Source organism: Microchirus variegatus (genome assembly GCF_963457635.1).
Source record: "Microchirus variegatus genome assembly, chromosome: 2".
In the NCBI taxonomy this organism is placed as follows: Eukaryota; Metazoa; Chordata; class Actinopteri; order Pleuronectiformes; family Soleidae; genus Microchirus; species Microchirus variegatus.
The window spans coordinates 7,376,176-7,397,561 of NC_139803.1; the positions used below are offsets into that span (position 1 = coordinate 7,376,176).

A 21,386-nucleotide genomic window follows, 5' to 3' on the forward strand; every position below is an offset into this window, starting at 1 on the left:
AAAAGGCTGTAAATAAAAAGATGTCTGTCAAAAAAAATGCACTTTATAATTCTCTGTATCGTCAGATCAGCAGATGGAAACTGCAGACACCATTAAGAGAGTATTAGAGAGTTGCACCGTGGCTCCCCTGGCACCTGGATATAATGTTGACACAGCCATTTTTTTTGGGTACTTAAGAGCAACGACCTTTGCCAGCGAGGTGATGTAATGCCAGGATCGGGTCTGACCTCAGGCCCACAGACGGCTGATTGATGAACCCATACAAGTCACACAGGGTGTCAAGGTAATGTGGCCTTTGAGGCCAGAGCAGAGATCGAGGTGGGGGTGTGGAGGAGGGCGGTGGGTGCAACACACTCTGTTGTTGTTGCCTCTGCAAACATTAGAGAACGAAACGAGAAAGTGCTTTTAGCATGGCAGGGGGAGGTCTAGGATATCATATAGTCAGGAAGTAGGGGTGATAAAGATCGATATGGGTTGCATTAGTCCGTGCCCAATTCAACCCCCCTCTCCCTCCTCGAGTCGTAAATTACTCTCATACTCTAAACAAAAACACATATTGCTCCATTTTCTTTCTCCTATCCATATGCATTGCTTTTGTGAAGCATTAAATCGCATTGTAACTGTGGAAAATGATCTTAAAAATCACATTTCACGCACACAAGCCATCTTATTGGCTTATATAAGATTTTTCTTGTGTACTAAAATGTCCCAGTGCATTGTCTTGAAGCACGCAATAGTTGTCTGTTATGTTGTCAATACCAGTTATTATCACAACAATATTTTCTTTATTAGCAAGTGAATGCTTTGCACAAACATATTTGGAGTTATTTATATTATATTTGGAGTCTCCTTCTTTCCGTAAATATGTTTAATACCACAATTAACCTGTTTCGTCATTGCTTGGAAATAGATTTGGAGAAACTTCCCCATTCAACCGCCGTCTGTATTGCATTTACTGAAGCTGGTGATCATTACTGGACTGAATTGACTGAAAGAAAGGCTAATTGACATTGACTTGCGTTCATTTCCTGGACACTGACCTTGACTCTACCCCCTAATTTTAACCCAAACATAACTGTTTTAGTCTTAAAAATTGTCTGTGACAGTAGCCAGTCATTGAAACAACCATAATACTCCCACAGATAAAGTGCATGTGCACATACATACATGAATTACTAATTACTTTATATATATATGTGCAAATTCAACCCACTGCTATTGATTTTCTGGACAGACCCTCGTCTGTCTGCACAGAACAGAGCTTTAACGTGATCGTACCGTATTCATTTTATGAGTTTAAGATGGAATGGATGGATTTTTCTGGTGCTTGTTTTTGTAAAGAAAGCGTTTGTGTAAGACTTTCATTTGTGTAGTTTAGCTGAAAAACAAAGTCAGTCCTGGGCTTTTCTTTTTTGTTTGATTGAGGTTGATATTTTGCATCTGCTCTCAGATATTGCAAAGCATATTTCAGCATGCCCACAGTTTCACACTGAATATTCAAGCATGTTAAAGTGGTTTTGGAACACAAACGCACATCTGCAGAGAGATTTTTGGTTTCAAAACAACACAAACTCATTGGAAAGACCACCAGCACAGTTCAGCTCGTATCTGGACACTGCTCTGACTTCCCTTTGTTGACGAGAGTAGCTTTGTGACAGGTAAAATAACACATTGTTTGATCCGTGTGGAGGTTTTGGATCAGTGTTGTAATTTCCTGCCCTGCTCGTGGTGCACACTTTGTATTCTCAGCTCTGTCGTGACTGACTCTCAGTGAGTGAGGGGAACAGTATCCAACATTAACAAAAAACACAAGAGCGGAGAGAACCACAGGGTGGGGCTGGCCCCTTTCACCCGGCTCCAGGGTCAACCTGTCGGGGTGCCAGGGAACGCCGTGCATGTGTGTGTGGTGTAGTGGTGGTTAGTCTGTAGAGCAGGAAGCATCTGTTAACAGAGGGGAGCCAAAAGGTATGTGTGTGTTCTCGCTCTCCGTTTCCCTCCCTCGCTTTCTGTGTGTGTTTCAGTATTAAAAGTGTATGGAGCAGACCATGACCGTGGCCCACCTTCCGTCGGAGGCCAGACAAAGACGCCTTTGCACCTTCCTGTAGCACATAAACACAGATTAGCAAACGTGCACAGGGTGCAAAACAAGATTGAAGGTCCTTTTAACCCCATTTATTGTTAAAAAGTGATGGAAGACATTCATTATCTACTGTGAACGTCACTCAAGCGTTGCATTGAATGCAAAAGGTCAAATTAACATCTGCAAATTGGCAGATGGAAAAGAAAATTACATACTTTTACAATCACGGAGAGGGAATAAACTATACTATTTACAATATCAGACAAACCATGAAGTACTAAAACAGTAAATCAGATTTAAAAGAAGCTTAAACTGCAGTTAAAAGTTAACATCAGATGCTTTTTCATCTTCTTTTTTTTTTTTACACTCAACAAGGTCTTAAAGTGATGAGAGGAGAAAGGGTGAACAACACCAGTTAGTATTATTCATTAATGTAAAATTGACACAACTTAAGATGTCACCTGGGAGGAATTTCCATTGAAGCATGACGATATAACGCCGTCAGTTCTCCAGAAGAGAGAAACACTTGACTCTGCCAGAAGTGCTGACCCCCGTGCTAATTACCCTCTTCACTGTGCGAGCCTCCAGAAGAATGAATATGCGGTGAAGACTGTGGAGCATCCACATGAGTTTATTCTGATATCTATTTAGCTTATTCGTCTCTCCTTCCTCTTCCCCCCCCGTGTCTCCCTCTCTCCGTCATCACTGGGGCACAAGTCACATCAGGCCTGCTCTTCCTTGGCTGTGCCGGCTGCCCAGAGCACTTCGCCATCATCCCTGTCTGTCACAACACTGGCACGGCAAAGTGCGAAAAGGGCCAACTAATGCTTCTTTATCCACTGTCGTCGCCTGCCAGCCAAGTACATCCAGGCATTAAAACTTGCCAACTCGTAATCGTTGAACCTTGTAACCAGCACCTGCCAAATCACAACCTGCGCCTTCTTTTCTATAATGTGAGAGAATTTCTGTTGCTAAAACCTAGACCCAAGAGATTCTAGAGAAGTTTGAGACACTTTCACTTTGAACGCTGAAATTGAGAAATATAACGCCGCTGTCTTTTCCGTTCAACAATATATGAGGCTTCCTCTCCTCATATATTTCCCCACTAAACTCCGCCCACTCTCTCCGTTTCTCTCTCAGTTGTCACCTCCAATTCCAACTTCACTTCATTACATCTCCTCCTTTCCCAGCTGCTGGAGAGAGAGAGTCTCTCTTTCTGACTCACACACACAGGTAGTCTACTCTGGACTGACGTAGAATTGGCTTCTTCAAAGAACAATCCAGACTGTGTATCCTTATCTTCACCCCCTCACTGTTGAACTTATCTCTGTTATATAATATCTGCATGTTTCACACACAGTCTCAATCAAGTCTCTATCATATGTTGGACTTTGCCTTCATCACTCTCTCCTTACACTTTCCTTTTTGACTTCTTATCTCCCGTCACACCTCCATCTCTCACACACAATTTCACACTCTCACATCATGTCTCTGTAGAGTCTCTCCATCTCCATCTGCCGGCATTGTATCTTAACTCAGGCGTCTACAGATCTACCAGTAATGGATTACTGTGTGGTGTATAGTGTGTATTATTTAATGGATCCTGCAGATGCATTATAATCATATATAGAGTCTGTAGACAATCCTCTCTGATATGACTTGAAGCATCTGCTAAAGTGCGTCCAGTCGCCTGCAGCGAACTCCTGAAGATGCATCCTCTCTCACGTACTTATGTATTCTCACATAGAAAAGTGCTGTACGTGTGTTTAAAATGCATGTATTCTCTTGTGCGTGAATGTGTGTCACAACACCACCACTGCCACAGGACAGAATTAGACCAGACAGGCCTCAGGTTGATCAAGGTTTTCTGCAGAAATTGTGTTTTGGATGCAGTATTGCATGTGATAGGAAATATTAGGGTTTGATCCAAGAGTAGAGAACATCGCTATAAACAAAATGTGATGGACATAAAGACAGAAGACTTGCAGATAAGATAATCAAGGTGAAAGTGTGAGATGGACAGGAAAGAGACAGCGAGGAAACCAGCGGAAATCACATAGAGACGTCGAGTTAACCATCGCATCAGAATAAAGATAACTCGTTTGCGACTGTGGGAACATAAGTAACCCTGTGTCTTTGTGCAGAGGTGAATCTGCTGCTGCTGCTGCTGCAGTTTGGAGCGCTGTGGTTTCTGAGGTGATGATGTGGCCTGAGAGCTCCGGCTCAACACATAGTGACAGCTGTTAGGAGCAAAGACACTTACAGTACGGTATATGTCAGTAACTGCTGAGGCTCCAGGTTCTTTATGTGCAAACTTCAGAGCTGAATCTGCAACTCAGTGGCAGTTTTGTCAGTGCTGACATGTACAGGCTGATGATGTTCATGTCAGATTTACTCCTCTTGTAATCTCACAGTCCTTTGTCATCCCTGTATTCATTCATTCATTCCGTTATGATGAGCACCGTACATATATATCTGCTGTTTTCATTTAAGCTTTGCTCTCAAATAGGATGAGAGATGTTATTCTTCCCTTCACCTCGACAATTCACATTGTTTAGTTATTGATTTGTGAACACTGTGATTTTTGGAGTCGCTAAATCATCCCTCTTTGTTTCTGTCAGTTTGCTTGTTTCTTCTTGGAGACTCTACAGCAATATCATTCATCAAATCATATTTTAATCATTGCTGTTTGCTGAAGTCGTTTTAATCATCGTCCTCATCGAGATTCATCAGGCTCGTCTCGTGTTCTTTAATTACTGAGCTAAGTCGTTCTTGCTCTTTATTATTCATCTTAATGTCTTGTTCTCGTGGCGTGTTTCTCTTCATCATTTTTTCATTGTCCTGCTGCTTTTCATCTTCTATAAACAGGTCACAAATCATGTTTCTCCTCCTCTATGACTGGTCTAGTATTAGGTGTCTGTTGTGTTTCCTGTCTTGGAGTTAAATTCTGTCTCTGTATTCAAGTAAAATGGCTCCTCTCCCCTTTCTTTAGTGAGTGTAGTCACAAAATAAGAGCACAGACCAATGTACTCCACCTCCATCTTCTTCCCATCAGTGTTGTGGTCCCCTCTGGGACGTCTAACCAACTCATTTCCAGATTATTAAGCGAGACAGATAAGGTAAATTAATGACTTTCAAGTTTCCCTAAAACCATCTAAGAATCAGCATGTCGCTCTCTACAGAAGAAGCAAAGATCGTCACTAGAATGCTACAAGGAAATCAGGTCTAAAGTTAGGGTTTATGAGCTTTAACGACAGCGTGTAGCAGTGACGTTGACCTCTCTAATTTACTGATCCGTCGCACTTTACACAAGCGTTTGTGATATTGGTTTTTGCTGAAGCGCGGTCTGTGGATTTAATGAATTCACTAAATTGGTTCGTAGCTTAAGCACAGAGGGTGCCAATTATCAAATTATACACGTCTTTTTATTATTATTAAAAGCAGATCAACATTGTGAATGACTTCTTACTGTTTATATTGCAGGGAAATAGACATTTAGTTGACCGTGTGACTCTGGAGATCAGTCTGGCTGTGTTAGATGATGCTTTTTATGAACTTCATCAGTCATAAAGTTTAGTTTTTTATTTTATTTGAATGAATACTATCTGAATAATATACCCTCACTATTATTCAGGTATAGTTAATGTCATTTGCTTGTAACCACACGTGTCTTTGTGGGGGATTTTGTGAGTGTCAGGTGTGTTTGTCCATAACATGAGTCAATAATTAACTTCCACATGCTTTATTATGGTTGATATAATTCTATTTATTTGAAGTAGACTTGATCAGACTCTGACAGTGACCGGTGTTGTGAAAGATTGGCTTGCTTTGAATCATCTAAACACCACATTTACAGCCCAGCGTGATCCTCCAATGATTGCCGACGCCTCCTTGACGTGATGGAATTGTACAGCTGCAGGAACCTTGCACATTTATATTTAATCTCATAACTCTCATTCTTAATGCATGACATGAATGGGAGACCCCATCAACCCCCCTCACACACTCACACCTCCTCTTGGCTCTTCCCACTGAGAGAGGGAAATAAGGGATTAGAGCCGGATTAAGTCAGTGGTGTGAATAGGAGCCACGAGACCACCACCATTCACTTCCCCCTCACCATATTCCAATCCCATCCCATTTCTGAGTGTAGCACATTATAATAACGACGATGTGTACTTCTAGAGTACTTATCCAAGCATTGATGTACAAAGTACTTTAAGTAGGCCTGCAACTGACGATTACTTTTTCATAAAATGTGGTGAAAATGTTGAAAAATTATGATCGGTGTTTACCAAACCTGGAAATCATGATGTTCTGAAATGTCTTTTGTCCACACAGCAAAATTTCTCCAGTTTTAGTGATTTTTTTTTGTTAAAATGAGCAAAGAAACCAGAATGGATCATTTCCTGAATTTCAAAAATTCATTAAAATTATTCCTTAAGAGGGTTACAATATTACGCATCCTTGGTCAGGGCGATTTCAAGTCATTCCGAGATACTTTTTGTTTATGACGACTAAAGTCAGCTCACTGTCAAAGTGCATCAGGGCAAATGGATCATTTCCTGAATTTCAAAAAATCATTAAAATTCTCCTTATTCCTGCATTCACATTGAGAACCTGAAAGCTGGAATTAATTGTTAAAAAAATCCTCTTAAACTGATTAATCGATGATCAAAACACTATGGCTGAAAACAAGAAGAAGCACCCAAATACAGTTTCAGAAGTGGATTCTACGGCTTATAATAAACCTGGATGTTCAATAGGATTTGCCAGTCATATTTTAATACCATCATTGGATAGTGAATATACTGTATGTGCTCTGCCAATAGTCTTCCCCCAAAACAACCGCCTACCTAACGACATGTCTCCATGTGCCAATCCGTCTTGGTCCAAGTTTCCTGGATGCAGTCAGGACAAAGTAACGCTGCAGTATATAAAACTATATTGTCTTTGACACAGCTCAATTTCCCTGTCTATGTGTGACCTGAGGGGAGAGAATCCAGGTCAAATGAGGACTCTGAGGTCCACAGGGGGCAGTAGAGGTTCCGGACTAGAGTTTAAACCGTGCAAAAATAAATTCCTTTCAAACATTCGTCGAAGTCCCTGTGTGGACGCCGGGTGAACGTGTTAAATGGATGCAAAGTGAGAGCTTCATCATCACCGACATCAAACACACACCAAAATCAATACGTGTTTACCCGTGAGAAAGTTAGCAATCACTCACCGTCTCCACTCCCTCTTTTTATTCACACAGAAACACAACAAACTGTGTTGAATAGTGTTGGAATGACCTATATACTTGTTTTAAATGGACCATTGTGTCTAATTGTGTCTCATACCTAGTCTGTGGTGGTTTATTCAGAGTGATTGTTTCACTTTTTGTATTTTTTAATATTTATTTATATCAGTTTTAAGTGCAAAGTGTCTCACTTCGCTCAAGAAACCCATTCCTAAATGCTAACGACTGATTTGTGTACGGAATTGTGTGTGTGTGTGTGTGTGTGTGTGTGTGTGTGTGTGTGTGTGTGTGTGTGTGTGTGTGTCTGTGGCCTCTAATTGAGTTTGATTGTTTTTATTTGTCATGCACTGCGGTGTGTGTGTGTTTATATGTCGTTGCTTACAATGTAAGCTGTCTTGTATGAACAGGAAAGGTCAATAACAGGACCGCAGCGAACAGGGATTTACAGTTTCACTGTTTGGTCATGGTACAGTAACACTATAAAGGCAGCCTGGCACCCACCTACCCTTCACAGTCCATCGTTAATCATATCTATAAAATGCAGCCCTGGAACATGATTTACAGATGTCTTCATCTCCGTACGCTTCATGTAAATTATTTGAGAGTTTGAAACGGTGCCAAACCAGCGTTGGCTTTCAGGCTGATGAAACTCTGACCATATAAAGTCTGTGTAAACATCCTCTTCAACTCTTCTGTCTCTTCTTGTCTCTTCTGTCTGAGCAGCTGCCCGCAGACCTCAACAAGATGCACCTGACAGACCACGCCCACCAGCAGGTGATGCACATGCCTCCCAGCCAGTCGGGCTGCAGCATCGCCAGCGACTCGGGGAGCAGCAGCCTGTCGGATATTTATCAGGTAGGTGCTGCCAGTCGACTGTATCCCATCAACCACCACCACACTCTTGACTAAGAAATGTAGCTCTGATGCCGCCCTGATGGATTCTCCTCCTGAATGACTTGCTCCAATTCTGTCGACCTGTCACACATCTGTCAGCCCACCACCAACACCGCCCCTCTCTGTAGCGTCGAGCTAATTATTGTGCATCCGTTTGTCACGTCCTGTTGATCTCGTCTCCCTGGGCACATCCTGCTGCAGACGAAAGGTCACATGGCAGGGAATTAGCGCAACCTTGTACCTGTGCTTCAGGTAAAAGGAGCTGTGACATCGTCAGTGCAGCGGAGTTTGTTGGGGTGCATTTTTCAAGGAAATAATCATCATTTGATTAAGGAAGGAATATCAAAAGACAAGGACTTTTAAGTAAAAATTAAGTAAATACCTGGAAAAGAATGCCCACAAAACAGTGAATTACCAGATGTCCAGGCTTCCTAAATTGTGCGGAACGTTGAAGGTTATGTCCTTGAGTCAGCGTTGTTGTGAGGCCTCCCGGAGGAATGAGTTCACCGGCTCTCTCTTCTTGTAACACGTTCACCTTCGTTGTGATATTTCAGGGCCTTCAGTCGCAGCTAATGCCACTGTGCTGACGGTATAGAATAATTTAAATGGCTGCGAATCAATAATCCATAAAGAGGACCATGACGGAGGCTTGTCATCTCATCACACTCATCCCATCAGCACTGCTGCTCTCTCTTCTTACACAGAGCGCTGTTATACACCTCTCATAATTAATATTATCACTATTCTACTCATTTTGGGAATTGAATATAAAGATAATTACACAATTCCCTAGTCTTCTTTCCTCCTCTATGTGTCATATTTAAGAAACATCACATATTTCCCCCCTGTTGTCTCCACACATCACATTCCAGGTGTAATTTTCCTCTTCTGCAGAGCACAGATGCATCACATGATGCAGCGATTTGTCTCACATGTCCACGACCTCCTCCCACTTTTGCAGTCAAAGTCTCGAAAATAGTGCACGAGCCTGTCTTTTAATCATGTCACACAATGTGGAGTCATAAATCATGGATTTTAACCCTCTTTCTCCCTCCAGCCTGTGAGTGATTACAGGTAGATAGATGTCAGTCAGGTCTGTCTGGATCACAGAGACCCGATCGTTTCATCCTCAGATCAGATATTTATCCCGTCAGCTTGTCACTGACCTGGCTTATAAACCCTCATGCTTCTGTCTCTCCATTATCTCACTTTTTTTTACATTTGTTCTTTTATGACACTTCCCTCCTTTACTGCCCTCTCCTGTCAGCCATCTTCTCCTCTTTTAAAATGCTTTTATGCCTCCCACACATCTCTGTGTTTCTTATATATCCTCAACCTTTGGATATTCCTGTGTTCTTTTTTTCCCTGCTCTTGAAGAAGTGTCCTCTTGCGCTGAAAGGACACGTCCAGCAGTTTCAGAATAAACTGTGTTTGAAAGATTACTTCAGTGAGACTACAGTGATGTGTTATTGCTGCCCCAGGACTGCGCCGCTGTCCCGCTCCCTCAATGCCCTCAATTTTTCTATCAAATCTTAAACTGAAGGCCACTTTTCTGCACGGATTTATCAGCCTCTATAGCAGCTTCTGTTTGACAATATCATGTTTTCTCTCGCTCTCGTATTCGGCAGCTATAAAAAGTTCCTTTTGCACTTTTGGCCTCTGCCTTGTTTGTTTCCCTGTTGGCTCAGTAAATATGTGATCCATCAGAGGAGAAAAACAGTAAAAAAAAAAAAAAAAAAGTATATTTTGTGCAATTTTATCACGTCTGTCTTCCAACATTTGTGTGACGAGAAAAAACAGCATACGAGAAATGGAATAAAATCAGATTGTTTTGGACAGGAAGTTATTTTTAAGTTCTCTTGGCCCCATCTGTTCTCATCTCAAGCCAAATGAAATATAAGTTATGTAGAAGAGGATGTAGCCGAGCAGCTGGTGTGTTTAAAATGCCTCTAAAAAAGCTTTTTTCCCCGACAACCTAATTTATGAAAACAAGATTGAACCTTTACGTGAACTTGGAACGGACAGTTCGTTTAATCCCTTTTGCCTCAGAGGACACCATAAAACCGCTTGGCCAGGTACCAAATCTCCACAGAACCTGAGAGCTCGATTGTGTTTGTGCATCAGGGAGTTCATCTTTACTGTGTTTAGGCTGGAGAATTCACTTTTCCTTAATTTAAACCCTAACTAAGTGGACACAAACCCCCATGATTTGCTCTGCTCTGACCAACATGTAGGTTCATTTTGGTGCCTGCCTGATTATGTTGAATTTATGCCAGATTAAATCTCAGTTTACCTACATGTACACTGACGTTCTGCAGCAAATCTGTCCCAGTTTGTCCTTGTGAAACTAGGCAATGAAGATCTATTGCAATATACAACTTTATTGCACATATTTTGTCAGAGTGAGACCAATTTCTCTGTGTTTCTGTCTCACAAAAGCAAATAAAATAAAATGAATACATTAAGGTAAACTGACAGAGGTAGAAATCAGGCGTATATTTATCTGATCAGACGAGATCCACCGTTTTTGATGAATAAAAAGGCAAAAATGGGTTCTTTCCGTTTCTGTTACTAACAAGAAAACATATTTTTCTCATCGCTCTAGGCCACAGAGAGCGAGCTGGGAGACGTGGACCTCTCCGGACTCCCAGAGGCCGCTGTGGACAGCGAGGAAGAGGAGGAGGAAGACGAGGACCTGGAGAGAGCTTCGGACACTCTCCTGGGCCGAGATCTAGTGCGAGAGTGTCTGGAAAAAGACCCGGCGGACCGCAACGATGACGACATTGGTCAGTCTGCTGTGCCGTTCTGTTAAATGTCAAACTTGGTTATTTGCTTGAAAAGGTTAATATTTTCAGTTTAAAACAGATTTAAAAGCACTCCACGGTTTCTATTTTTGGTTTCCATGTTAATGAGATACCATCTATCATTCATTCGTTCATTCATTCATACACAGAATAGATACACAAATGCCCTTTCACTGCCCTCATTAGCAGGACTCAGTGGGGTCCAGGAGGCGAAGGTGACCACATCAGAGAACTGAGAGACGGTGTAAAGGCCTGGTGTCGTCATGCTGGGTCACTGGCCTTCTTCAGTCACCTCTCATTCACATGATAACAGTCAGAGACACCAGAATAATTAACTCATGTAGAATCTTTTGTACGTTTTATATTATTTTCTTGATGACTGTCGTCCTTCAGGCCTGCAATAATGTACAAATGAGTACAACAGCAAATTATCACACATTGGTTTTACTGCTGATGACAAATTGATGTTGAGTCACACATAATATATTAGCCTCATTCCCTCAACCCTGGGAGACTTTAGCTGCTTTAGCTGAGGTTGAAAATTGACTTTAGAATTGAACACCACTTCATCATTAATACATTGGTAGATCCCATTACTGCATGTGTACAAAATAAATAAATACAAAGATAGATTCCACTAAAACACATTTTAATTGCATTCTGCATACAGCATTTTTTAAATCCAAGAGGCAAGGAAAGAATAAAAGAGACAAAAATAGTGTGCAGTTTGGTGCTGCAGATCAGTGTGGAGGAAGCATAATATATATATTTACATGTTCTTATCTATACTGAACTGTTATTGTCCTTAGGTGACCACATTAAAAACAAATATAAGACGTATTTCCTGTCCATTTTAGAGTTTATAGCATCCCTCATGTCATAATAGTGTTTGCTTTGATGACAAAGGTCAAAGGTTAGCAGGGATATATATATAAATATATAGTGGATAAATAATATGTGTATATTTTATATGATATCATATGAGATGATACATGGCTTTATTTTTATTCTTTGCATTTGAATTAGCAGATAATCCAGTGATTTATGTTGCAACACTTGCTTTCACAAGGGCAATTTAAGTCCATGGCTTTGTCTCGTGGCGGCTGCTATTTGTCAGTGTAGAAACTGGTTTAGAGGATTTAATCTGCATTGTTTTCCCTCTGTTTCTCCTGTTTAGTGTTCCTTTTTTCCCCCTTCTTTTACATTTACGTGATATAATCTTTCTCTTCTCTCTCTTCTTTTTGTGCCAAACAGAGCAACTACTGGAGTTCATGCACCAGCTGCCCGCCTTTGCCAACATGACCATGTCGGTGCGGAGAGACCTGTGCAGCGTCATGGTGTTCGAGGTGGTGGAGCAGGCCGGCACGGTCATACTGCACGACAAACAAGAGGTACACAGTTAATATAAATCTTTTTTTACAAGAGTAGGGTTTGAAAAATAAGGTTTTGTTTTTATTCTATCTGCCAAATTAAGGCGACGCCACAGAGGAGAAGATTGACTTATCATTTTAATTGTATTATTTATTCATTCAGAAACATGATTCTAATTTGATCATTAACATAATTAGTTTACAATTCTTCGATAGGTCTTTCCCTTATCTGGAAAACAGTGAAGTAACCTTCTGAATAACACACACACACAGACATGCAGTGGGGTCATTATCAGCTGGTATTGGCAAATTTTCCATATGTATGAATTAGTCAAACTGCATACAGGTACGTTGAACCATACACGGCAATCTGTACACTCGCAGACAGACATCTGTGTGTGTTTGTGTGTATATATGCAAAGTCAGTGAAGAGTCAGTGAAGAGTGAACGCTCCTGCCAGTCACTTAAGGCCACGACAGTTAATTAATGAAGTTACATGCCTGGGAAAGCGGCTGCCTCTGCTGTCATGGCTGTTTGGTTGCACACAGCGTGAGCATTGGAACTGACGGGGTGATAAATGGCAGCGAGCAGCCAGACGGATGAGAATTCCCATCAGTGAGATAAACCCACACACACACACACAGATTTGATTTTTAGGACACTGCATTGCCTAACTAAAGCATTATCCCTCACCCTAACCCAAATCGGTTAATGCCAAACTCGAATCTTAACCTATGACAATTAACATCTTAAGGCATTAGGACAGGGCTTTACTGTAATCCCTTATAGGACAGCTGGTCCTGAAAATAATAAGCATTTATACCGGAAAATGTACGAGATTCATAGTGAGGGCACTCACTAAGGACATAATGCATTCCATAGTTAACCCAACCCTTCCCTAAAACCAATTATTCACCCTCAAAATGGCCTTTTTAAGTATTTTAAGATGTCCTCACAAAGACTTGAAGCCTACCACAGACACACACACTGTATATGTGCCTCAACACTGTCTGCGGCGTCATCATTTGACGGACAGGTCCACTTCATTTCCACCTTTCCTCTGTGGACGTCTGCTGTAAGGTCAAAAAGAAGTCCTTGGCTTCTCTCGCATCTGTTCAGAGTGAGTGAGTGAGTGAAAGAGGGAGGGAACGCCACTTAGAAAAGTTGAGAGAGTTAAAGTGCTTTAGAGGACAAAGAACGAGGGAAAAAGAGGGAACAAGGGATCCGTCAAAGTTGAAGATTTGACAAATAATAAGCATCCGTTACATTTTCATTACACATTCATAGCTTTATTACAATAAAGAGTCTTACAATTCAAGAATATTGACTTTTGTGTTAAAAATATAGATGAACGGTTACCTTACCCTTCCTTTACATATTAGCATAAACAAGATGGAGCCTCCTAACTGTGAAAAATAAACAATTCTAAATCTAAAAACCATTTATTTTCCTCATGTGGGCTGACAGGAAATTAGAAAATTAGAGACAGGAGAGAGGGACAATGAGGAGGGAAATCTACATTATATTTAAATGAGGGAAGGACGTGTGGGCCAAGAGCGCTCATTCATTCATCCTCCCACTGTCCACACACACACACACACACACGGGATGAATGGCTTATTATTATGCTTCTCCCAGAGACAACAATAAGCTCTTCAGCGCCACGGTCGCACCTCACATGACACGCATTATACTCACAATATGCTAAATGTCAGTCAGGACAAATATATTTGTCATTCTTGAGCAGCTGTATATTTCTGCTGTTTCCAAAGACACATTTGAGATGATAAACATTAAAATTACTGTAATTACTCACATATTTACAGTCAAATGTTTTATGTTGTGTGTCTCCATTGGAGATATATAGAGTCATTTGCATTAATATTGCTAATATACTGTGATACCTGCAGCTGGACCTCTGGTATGTTATTCTGAACGGGGCCGTGGAGATCAGCCATGCAGAGGGGAGAATGGAGATGCTGTGCATGGGCAACAGCTTTGGGATCTCGCCGTCGCTGGAGAAGCAGTACATGCACGGAGAGGTTCGCACCAAGGGGGATGACTGTCAGGTAAAAGAACATCAATACAAAACATCAATAACTGTTAAAGTTTGTGTGTTTTCTGTCCAGTTTTGCCTTGGATTGCAGTTCATCTTTTAAGAGAAGACTTAAAAACGTACTCTTAGCTCGTGTTTACTACACTACACTATTGTCACAGGAAGCAGGTCTTAATATAGAGTGAAGATTCTATTATATAAAATGAGCTGAGCGTGTTCTCGAGACGCCGTCTCTCTCTCTCTTCACACTGCCCAGTTCCTGTCTTTAGATACCACAGGAAGTTGTGGAGGTCAGCCTCACTTAAGCAAAAATGCAGAAACTGATGCTTTAGTCGAGGACAGTGCAGCTAGTGACAGTACATGAAAAGTCATGTCTTGGCGCTTTCTCTTCTGTGTGATAGATAAGGAAGTTAGTTTTCGCTCCAGTGCCAAACCGCGTTAAAGGATGCTTCTACAAAATGGCGAGTTGACAGCATTTTGGACCAACATAGGTACTTTGAACCGTATTAGTTTGAGAAATAGTGTTGTTGGACGCCGCTTTTCTTCATCCATCACTCCGTCCCATGCCTCTCGCTGTCCGCCGTCATGTTTCCTCCGTGCTGCTGCTCGAGTACCCGACTGTGGTGCCGAGCAGCGTCCTGCTCTACTACAAGTTCACCCGCTGTCCCCATGTCGTCCTCGACCAGTTCGTCTGCATCGCCCAGGAGGACTACTGGCGCATTCTCAACCACGTGGAGAAGAACATGCACAAGGTGGAGGAGGAGGGCGAGATCGTGATGGTGAAGGAGCACCGCGAGCTCGACCGCAGCGGCACCAGGAAGGGACACATCGTCATCAAGGTCAGTGGGTTTTTATAATGTGTGTGTGTGTGTGTGTGTCGGATTTTAAGGGAACTTGAGGTCGATTGGTGCTCAAGACTGTATTTAGCACTTGTGAAGTGTCAATGGTGTAAAGAGGAGATCGACAAGTGTTTAACCCAGAGCTCAACCTTTGTTCAAGAACATAATAACACAGATTAGATGTGAAAGGACTTAAGGAAAGGGGTTAATATCCAAGGTTAAGTTGAAGTTTTATTCCATTACTGTGCACACTGTACATTAAAATGTCCTGTATTGATTTGAGTCCTACCTCACGATGAATTGACTAAGCTTTCACATACATAGCCTTCTAAAAATCAATCAGCACAGCTCCTCTCTGTACTTTTGCGATAGTTGCGCGGCACACCATCAGTGTTTGCCCGAGCGTTCACTCGTACACTACAGTGCAGCGTACGCGCTCCAAGGCCCTTTGATTCCTCCTCCTCCCGAGCCTCCTGAGGCAGCCAGGTATTGATTAGATAATGGGCCTGAATGATTCTTTTGGCTGCCCACGACCAAGGAAGGCTGCTTGCTCCAAACATCCAGTGGAGATGAGTCAATTCGGCACAAGTGTTAACATTTCCGCTTCTGTTTTTAGCTTTGTTCTTTTTGTGCATGTGTCTCACCAAAAGTGGATGTCTTTGTAGTTTCTGTTCCTTGAACGAGTCGTTTTCCCCCAAGCTGAAAACAGAACTGTATATTTGCTATTCGTTCAAGAGTTAAAGAAGTGATTCACTGCAACTAAAGATTGTGAAAAGTGTGTGTGTGTCTTTTATTGATGCATCAGATCAATAACCACATCTTTATTCTATATTTTATATCCTTGTCACTTCTCTGATTAATGTTGACATAATGTAATACAAGTCAGAGTGTGTGTGTGTGTGTGTGTGTGTGCACGTATAAGATTATGTTTGCCCTTGTGTCGTCTCTTCCATGTTCCATGTCTTTGTATCCTTAAGCGTGTGTGTGTTTTTTCACCCTAGGGAACCCCGGAGCGTCTGATCATGCACCTGGTGGAGGAGCCGTCCGTGGTCGACCCCACGTACATCGAGGACTTCCTGCTCACCTACAGGACCTTCGTGTCCAATCCCATGGAGGTCGGCAAGAAGCTGCTGGAGTGGTTCCAGGTGGACACGCTTCGGGACACGGTCAGTGTGTGTCAGTGTGTGTGTGACCAAGTTCAGGTTTAAACTTATAAAGAGTCCATATGCGCCTCACAAACACTGCTGATGTCCCGTGTTCATGCATATTAATGGAAATCCATGTGTTGAGAAGGTCACATGCAGATCGATGCAAGTTCAGCCGACTCAGCTGTCCTTTAAACTCCACGCCGGACACTCCCATTGTCCATAACGGCTTTAATCTAAAGATTTATAATCTTTACAGTGTGTGTGACTGTCATTCAGGCTCATAATATTCAGCTCTATTAAACGCCGTCTAATCCTGCACAGAAACGAGCAGCGAGGAAGTGACCAAACATGGAACGAGAGGAAGGGAGAAAAAGAAGCAACGAGAGAGAGTCGAAAGAGGACATTGATTGACTCTCTGTGTTGCTGCACTGAACTTTTTTTTATTTATTTATCCTTTATTTAGCCAGAAAGGTCCAAGATCTCTTCTTTTAGGGAGTCCTGGTCAAGATAGCAGCACAAATAGCACAAAATAGAAACCAGATATAAAACTCACAACAGAATATAAAAGGGAAGGGTTGCTACTGTGGCTCTTTTCTTTTCCTCTGTGCTTCCTCTGAGTCATTATTTAACTTTCCAGGTCATACTCCAGACAAGATCTTTGAAGAAATGGAGATTAAAAATACATTTCACATGAACATACTGTTTGTCTTCTGATTGCGTCTAACAGGTAACGAGAATAGTGCTGCTGTGGGTCAACAACCACTTCAATGACTTTGAGGGCGACACGGCCATGACGCGCTTTTTGGAGGAGTTTGAGAAGAAGCTAGAAACAACAGTGAGTTCAAACGTCAAAGTCTTTTCCCCCATCAGCTTCACGCATACATCACATGAGGTCATTGACGCTGATTTAAACACACAATCGTTTTCCCCTCACTCTTCAGAAAATGAAGGGCCATCTCCGGCTGCTGAACATCGCGTGCGCCGCCAAGGCCAAGTGGCGACAGATCACGCTGCAGAAGGCGTCCAGGGAGTCGGCGCTCTTCTTCAGCGTCCAGGGCGGCAGCGAGAGAGGATTCGGCGTCTTTGTGGAGTCGGTGGAGGAAGGGAGCAAAGCTGCGGAGGCCGGACTCAAACGGGGAGATCAGGTGAGATAATGGAATTTGTGGTACATTATCATTTGATTTGTTTGTTTGTCTTTTATAACCCAAACCACACAACAGTGACACCTGTCACCAAAATCTAGGTTGTTGTTGATTAAAAAAAATATAAAATTGCAACAGCAAGACAGACAGTATTTGGGAAATGGAAAAAGGAACCAGATACAGAAAGGGGAGGTTCTTTAAAAAAAAAAAGGCCTCGTTGATACTGGAAAGAAAATAAAAAAAACACTCTATCACCATATCAACCAGTCGTTGTAACATAATTTGTTTCTGTTTCTGTGTTTTTAAATGTATATTGTCTTATGCTGGCCTTGATTGATTGACTGGTGACACCTCAGAATGGAGGGATTATAGTCCAGTTATGACTTTGTTGTGTTATTTAAAGAGTAGAGAAAGCAGACTTAAGTTGGGGATAATCTGAGAGTTTATCGTTGCATATTTGTTGTTTCAGATCATGGAGATCAATGGTCAGAACTTTGAAAACATTTCCATCTCCAAAGCTGTCGACATCCTGAGAACCAACACGCATCTCTCTCTCACAGTTAAAACCAACATCTTTGGTGAGTGAACTCATTATTTGTGCTTGTCATATATTATGTACTGTGGCTAATCCACCTCCCTTTTTTTTCTCTCTCCAGTCTTCAAAGAGCTCCTCAGCAGGATCGTACACGAGAAGAAGAATGGCGGCCCGCACATTCCCAAGATCCAGGAGAAAAAGGGCAACCGGTTCTCCATCCCGGACCTTCCCGGAGACATGGAGTTCTCCACAGACCACAAGAGCACCAGGAAGATGAAGGCCAACACGGTGTCAGGAGGACGCAACAAGATCAGGAAGATGCTGGAGAAGACGCGCTTCAGTATTCTGCCTCCAAAACCCTTTAGGTAAGAGGATTTGTGCAAAAACACTGCAGTGTGTCTGTGTTATTATGAGGGAGTGGCAACTTCCTCTGTGGAGTGAGTGACAGAAAGGTGGTGCAGGGAATACAAGTGTAGAAATGGCTTAAACCAGACATTAAATAGTGAGTAGAAGTCGGCTTTATGTTTGAATCTGGATATCTCTGTTTCTGTCTCTGCTGCAGTAAAGTATGACCATTTGCAGGCAGGGACCGTCTGTCTATGTGAAATCTACACTTCCAGCATCCCAAAGAAACAAAATTGCTTATTCTAAAATAAGCGCATCCCGAATGCAACTATGAATATTTAAACCGTATTTCAATGTGGTTGCAGGAGCGTAATGAAAAAATATCACATTTCCTTTTGAATTTCTCACTACTGGCTGTCTGTGTGATGCAGTCTTTCATTTATTTCGCACTTTTCAAATTATTTAGCTGATTTTATCCCGTTAAGATTCAGTCAAATCACAAAAAATTTAGAAGGATTTATCATCATCATCATCATCATCATCATCATCATCCTCATCCATAACTTGCGGCATCTGTAGCAAGTGAAAGCACTTTAATATTCCGCCCGTTACATGCTGATACTGATTTCATTTCATCATTCCGTGCCTCTCCAGGCCTCATTAAACTCCATACTGTGTCGGCGCTGAAAAGAGAAGATGCTGTTCTCACCTTGTCAATTACTGAGCACACACACACACACACACACACACCCCCACTTCCCTGCATGTATATCCATGTCTCCACACTCTCCCCGACAATCTCCACTCCATCAGCTTTCAGCGCTGCACATTACGTCCACAGTGCCTCAGCGTTTGCATGGGAAGTGATTGTGTTGTGTCTCATAATGCAGTGTGATGTAACGCCGCTGCCGCTATCACAGAGCCATTGATCCGACTGTGTGCGCGGCTTCCAAAAGGCTCTCGCCACCAAACAAAGAGGCTTTCATTGCTTTGCTCGTTGGCCGCCATTAAATCCACTCTTTGATTCAAAGGAACTGATGCTGCTGATTAAAGGGAGCGCAGATGAGACGGGCGATTTTGGTCAATTGGGATTCAGCCTTGTCTGTAGAAGGAAATTGAGAGGGGAGGAAGTGCTGTAGAAATCTGGCCAGTGAAATTAGACGAATAATAGTTTCTTGTTTAATTTCTTAGGCACACACACCCATCGTCTTATATTCCTGTCTGACATTGTGCTCCCCTTTTAGACTTAAGATTTTATATGACAAGGACACACTGACAATAAACAAGTCTGGGCCCGGGTGCGTCCACTATAACACGTCCCATATTGACTCACCCCAAGTGATTTACTTTGTGCAGATTACAAAGCAATAGACCGAGAGCTTAGCCTCTTTGGTTTCATGTGATTTAGTGAGTCGACGTGATGCCATTTTCATTATCCCCTCATTCTTTGTGAGGTACATTTTATATGACATTACATTGCATTCACTGCTCAAGGCGTTCAGGAAGTGATTTGTCTGTCACGGTTATTAAGAGAAGAGACTTTAAGACACTTCAGGGAGGATCATGCAAAGGGATGACAGTAACGTAAAGCTGAACGCAGCAAGTGTGTTCCTTTTCTACGTCAGGCGTCCACTTTAAGAGGTGGTGGAGAAAGAAGGGTGAAGAAGAAGAAGGATCTCAAGCGATCGCTGCCAAACTCAAAGCTTAATTTGACACAGGTTGAAAAAAAAGTAGAAGTTCTATCTTCTCAACTCTTAATTTTTGCTGTCTGGTAAAAACCAGACTTTTCAAAGTGACCATTTGACATTTATAATAAAAGTTCCTGACATTGTTTTCGAGCAAAGAGAGTTCAGCTGTATTCCCCTCAGTCCTGCATGTCTTGCACATAAAAATAGAGAGGTTGCTCTTTTGTTGGTGTTGTTTTGCAAACGTGCGAGAGAGACAAAGAGGCTCTCTTGTTGTGCGTCGTACGTGTGCAGCAGCGTCGATCGCTGAATCTTCTTCAGTCGAGCTTTGCCCGGTTTCTTTTTTTCTTTCTTTTTCAATGTCTTCTCTCTCCTGTTTGTCTCTTTTGCTGCTTCAGGGGCCTGTTTGGGTAAGACCTGTTTGTGTGTGACCAACTCGCCTTCCGCCAAAACAACAGCTACTGTATATTTAACATCCATCTGTTCACAACACACGTAAACCACTAACCCCTTATCAGCAACACGAGTAGAGGACCAAATTTGTACATTTATTCTCCAGGAAGTTGGAGAAAGTACCTGTTTGCATGAAAACGACGGGGACTGAGAAGTTTATTTCTAATTTACAAATATTAAATCCTGTTATCATCTTTATTATACTATTTTTTGGCTGTGATTATTTCATTTGCTGGGACTTCCATTGCTTAAAAGTTACTACAAACCTCACGATACCATTTATTATCTTTATAAATCCGCCCTGCACATTAGATTATCCATCAGATCTTTTGCCTACTCTATTTTTTACTTGCCTGCATCGGATTTTTGTCAATTTTTCCCTACATTTTGCCATCACAGCAATTACACAGTTTGCTCCAGCAGCAGCAGCAGACAGCTGTGTTAGTGGTTGAAGCCTTGAATTACTGCACCTGGCTCGGAGGCTGCAATTAGGGCTGAATGATAGGGGCTTTCTGTCTCCGACACTGCACTACACAGGCTGTGACTTAATATACCCATCATTTATACATATATATTACATTTTAAAGACATGATATGTAACATTTCTACATTAAAGTGACGAGACTAATAATATAGATATATATTTTGTGGCATAGTCATACTTCCATTAGTAAAAACCCTTTCTAAAAACACTTCAAACCCATGGAAATTTGAATTTCTAAGGATTCGTTTCAGTCACCTGTTTCATCCGTCCTTTGCTGCTTCCTGATATTTGATTGAGAGATCCCCATCC

At 41.9% G+C, this 21,386-nt stretch overlaps 1 protein-coding gene across 1 annotated transcript in view; it reads left to right on the forward strand.

Moving 5' to 3' along the window:
* The window catches only part of rapgef6 (Rap guanine nucleotide exchange factor (GEF) 6), a 90,424-nt gene that overhangs the window by 50,229 nt on the left and 18,809 nt on the right, over positions 1–21,386 (forward strand). Inside the window, exons 7-17 of the mRNA XM_083910740.1 lie at positions 8,046–8,177; positions 10,822–11,002; positions 12,275–12,411; positions 14,301–14,459; positions 15,133–15,285; positions 16,287–16,451; positions 17,161–17,268; positions 17,375–17,578; positions 18,045–18,153; positions 18,232–18,475; positions 20,539–20,550. Coding sequence (XP_083766866.1) covers positions 8,046–8,177; positions 10,822–11,002; positions 12,275–12,411; positions 14,301–14,459; positions 15,133–15,285; positions 16,287–16,451; positions 17,161–17,268; positions 17,375–17,578; positions 18,045–18,153; positions 18,232–18,475; positions 20,539–20,550 — 1,604 coding nt within the window. The remainder of the gene's footprint in view (positions 1–8,045; positions 8,178–10,821; positions 11,003–12,274; positions 12,412–14,300; positions 14,460–15,132; positions 15,286–16,286; positions 16,452–17,160; positions 17,269–17,374; positions 17,579–18,044; positions 18,154–18,231; positions 18,476–20,538; positions 20,551–21,386) is intronic.